At 40.6% G+C, this 1,826-nt stretch overlaps 1 protein-coding gene across 1 annotated transcript; it reads right to left on the bottom strand.

Annotated features, from left to right (window-relative positions):
- Positions 1 to 419: 419 nt before the first annotated feature.
- Positions 420 to 1,609, bottom strand: LOC132704259 (uncharacterized). Its single transcript, XM_060674122.1, has 2 exons — positions 1,473 to 1,609; positions 420 to 766 (listed from the first exon to the last, which is right to left on the bottom strand). The coding sequence occupies exons 1-2, from the start codon at positions 1,516 to 1,518 to the stop codon at positions 420 to 422; spliced, it is 393 nt and encodes a 130-aa protein (XP_060530105.1). The 5' UTR covers positions 1,519 to 1,609.
- Between the last annotated feature and the right edge of the window lie 217 nt (positions 1,610 to 1,826).

The following is a 1,826-nucleotide window of genomic DNA, read 5'->3' on the forward strand; positions in this document are numbered from 1 at the left end:
TACGAATTAAATTATTATTAGTATTTTATAAAATTTTAACACTGGTCTTAGTAGTAGATGTATAGTGCCGATATAAGCAACAGAAACCGTACATAACCTCAATTTCCTAACCCCCCCGCAGCGGGGGCCCCCCGCGCGTGGCGTCCTAGTGTCCCCCCTGTCTACCAGAGTGCGCTCCGCCCCCCACCCAGCTTGTGTAGCGTCCTGTTTTGCCCCGGTTCCGCCCGTCGCTGCTAGATGTCGCCAGCTTGTGTAGCGTCCTGTTTTGCCCCGGTTCCGCCCGTCGCTGCTAGATGTCGCGCGCTCCGACCGTCGTAGGCCCCCCCGGTAGAGGGCGGTGACGGTGCGGCGCGGTGACGCGGTGGATCGGGAGGATAATTAAATAAACTTGAATTTTAATACATTTTATTTTATTTTATTTATAAAATTGGTCTGGCGAGGAGTTTCTTCTTCTTTTTATGTCGATTCAGTCGACCATCCCATTGTTCCTGTTCCTTGCGTTGTTCTTCTTCCCGTTCCCGGAGGAAATCTAAATACGAAGTGCACTCCTCGCCGTCCCACTCCGTCGACCACCCACCCGGGTACTCCTGCTGCTCTTCTTTTGATCCACCGGGTTGCTCCTGCTGCTGGTGATGTTCCCTTGTCGTTTCATGTCGTACCGGGAATTCTAACCCCCGGTACTCTTTGTGTGATTTGAATATGTGACGCCCTAAGCGATGCGCCAACATAATATGCGACTTGTCATACGGACAAACCGCGATTTTTTCTAGAACAAAACAAAGTATGATATGTAGCGTTTCCTATAAAACACACATTTTTTTTTTAAACAAAACTTCCAAAAAGGGGGGTTATCAAATTATTTTAAAAATTGTTTTTTAAGTTATACGCGCATACCAAAATTCACGTTTCAATTCACTGTCATTTAAATGTAAGTGTATTATTGTCAAAAGGGCAAACTGCAATTTTTTAGTACAAAAAATAAACAAAAAAATGTATATATTTCGCGTTTTCCCCATAAAACGCACATTTTTGAAACAAAACTTTCAGTAAGTGGGGGGTCATCAAATAATTTTAAAAATTGTTTATTTTTTAAAAGCCAAAATTCCCTATTCACTGTCATTTAAAAGATATTAAAAACGCTCAATTTAATTCGATTATTATTGTCAAAAAGGCAAACTGCAATTTTTTAGTACAAAAAATAAAACATATTTCGCGTTTTCCCCATAAAACGCACATTTTTGAAACAAATTTAAAAATTGTTTATTTTTTAAAAGCCAAAATTCCCTTTTCCATTCACTGTCATTTAAAAGATATTAAAAACACTCAATTTAAATCGGTTATTATGCAACGTAAAAAAGATGAGTATCATATTTTAAAAACAGGTAGAAACTAACCAAAAAAGTGATAACCCAAACTGAAACCCACAAGAAAAGACGCGCACTGTATAAAGGTAATTAAAATATAAAACTTACCAGTTGTAGGGTCGTAGGGAAATGGACATCGCACTTCTGTATTCATTGCACTGAATATAGTCTATAATACACATGCAACGTATTTATACACATGCACTCCTTCCATGGTTGAATTAAAAGTCGAAAGGTCTTCAACCCACAAGCACCAACGCCGATTTGAATAGACGCGATGTTGTCGCCAGACAACCGTGCAGATAGGAGTCTCAGGGTCAACACGCTTTCACACGGGAACGCAACCGCTTCGGACGTTGGACGAACGTATGTTGCCGCAAAAGATCAAGGCCAACTTGCTTTCATTTTTTACAATCTCCGTATGGGATGTGGAATTTCATAACGCGCCGAGTCTAAATGTCG

The sequence above is a fragment of the Cylas formicarius genome, unplaced genomic scaffold (assembly GCF_029955315.1).
Source record: "Cylas formicarius isolate icCylForm1 unplaced genomic scaffold, icCylForm1.1 PGA_scaffold_73__1_contigs__length_36455, whole genome shotgun sequence".
In the NCBI taxonomy this organism is placed as follows: Eukaryota; Metazoa; Arthropoda; class Insecta; order Coleoptera; family Brentidae; genus Cylas; species Cylas formicarius.

Coding starts and splice junctions, on each gene's coding strand:
- LOC132704259 (XM_060674122.1), bottom strand. CDS start 1,518: ATGAATACAGAAGTGCGATGTCCATTTCCCTACGACCCTACAACTG. Junction 767..1,472: donor TCCCTACGACCCTACAACTG/GTAAGTTTTATA, acceptor GTTTTGTTCTAG/AAAAAATCGCGGTTTGTCCG.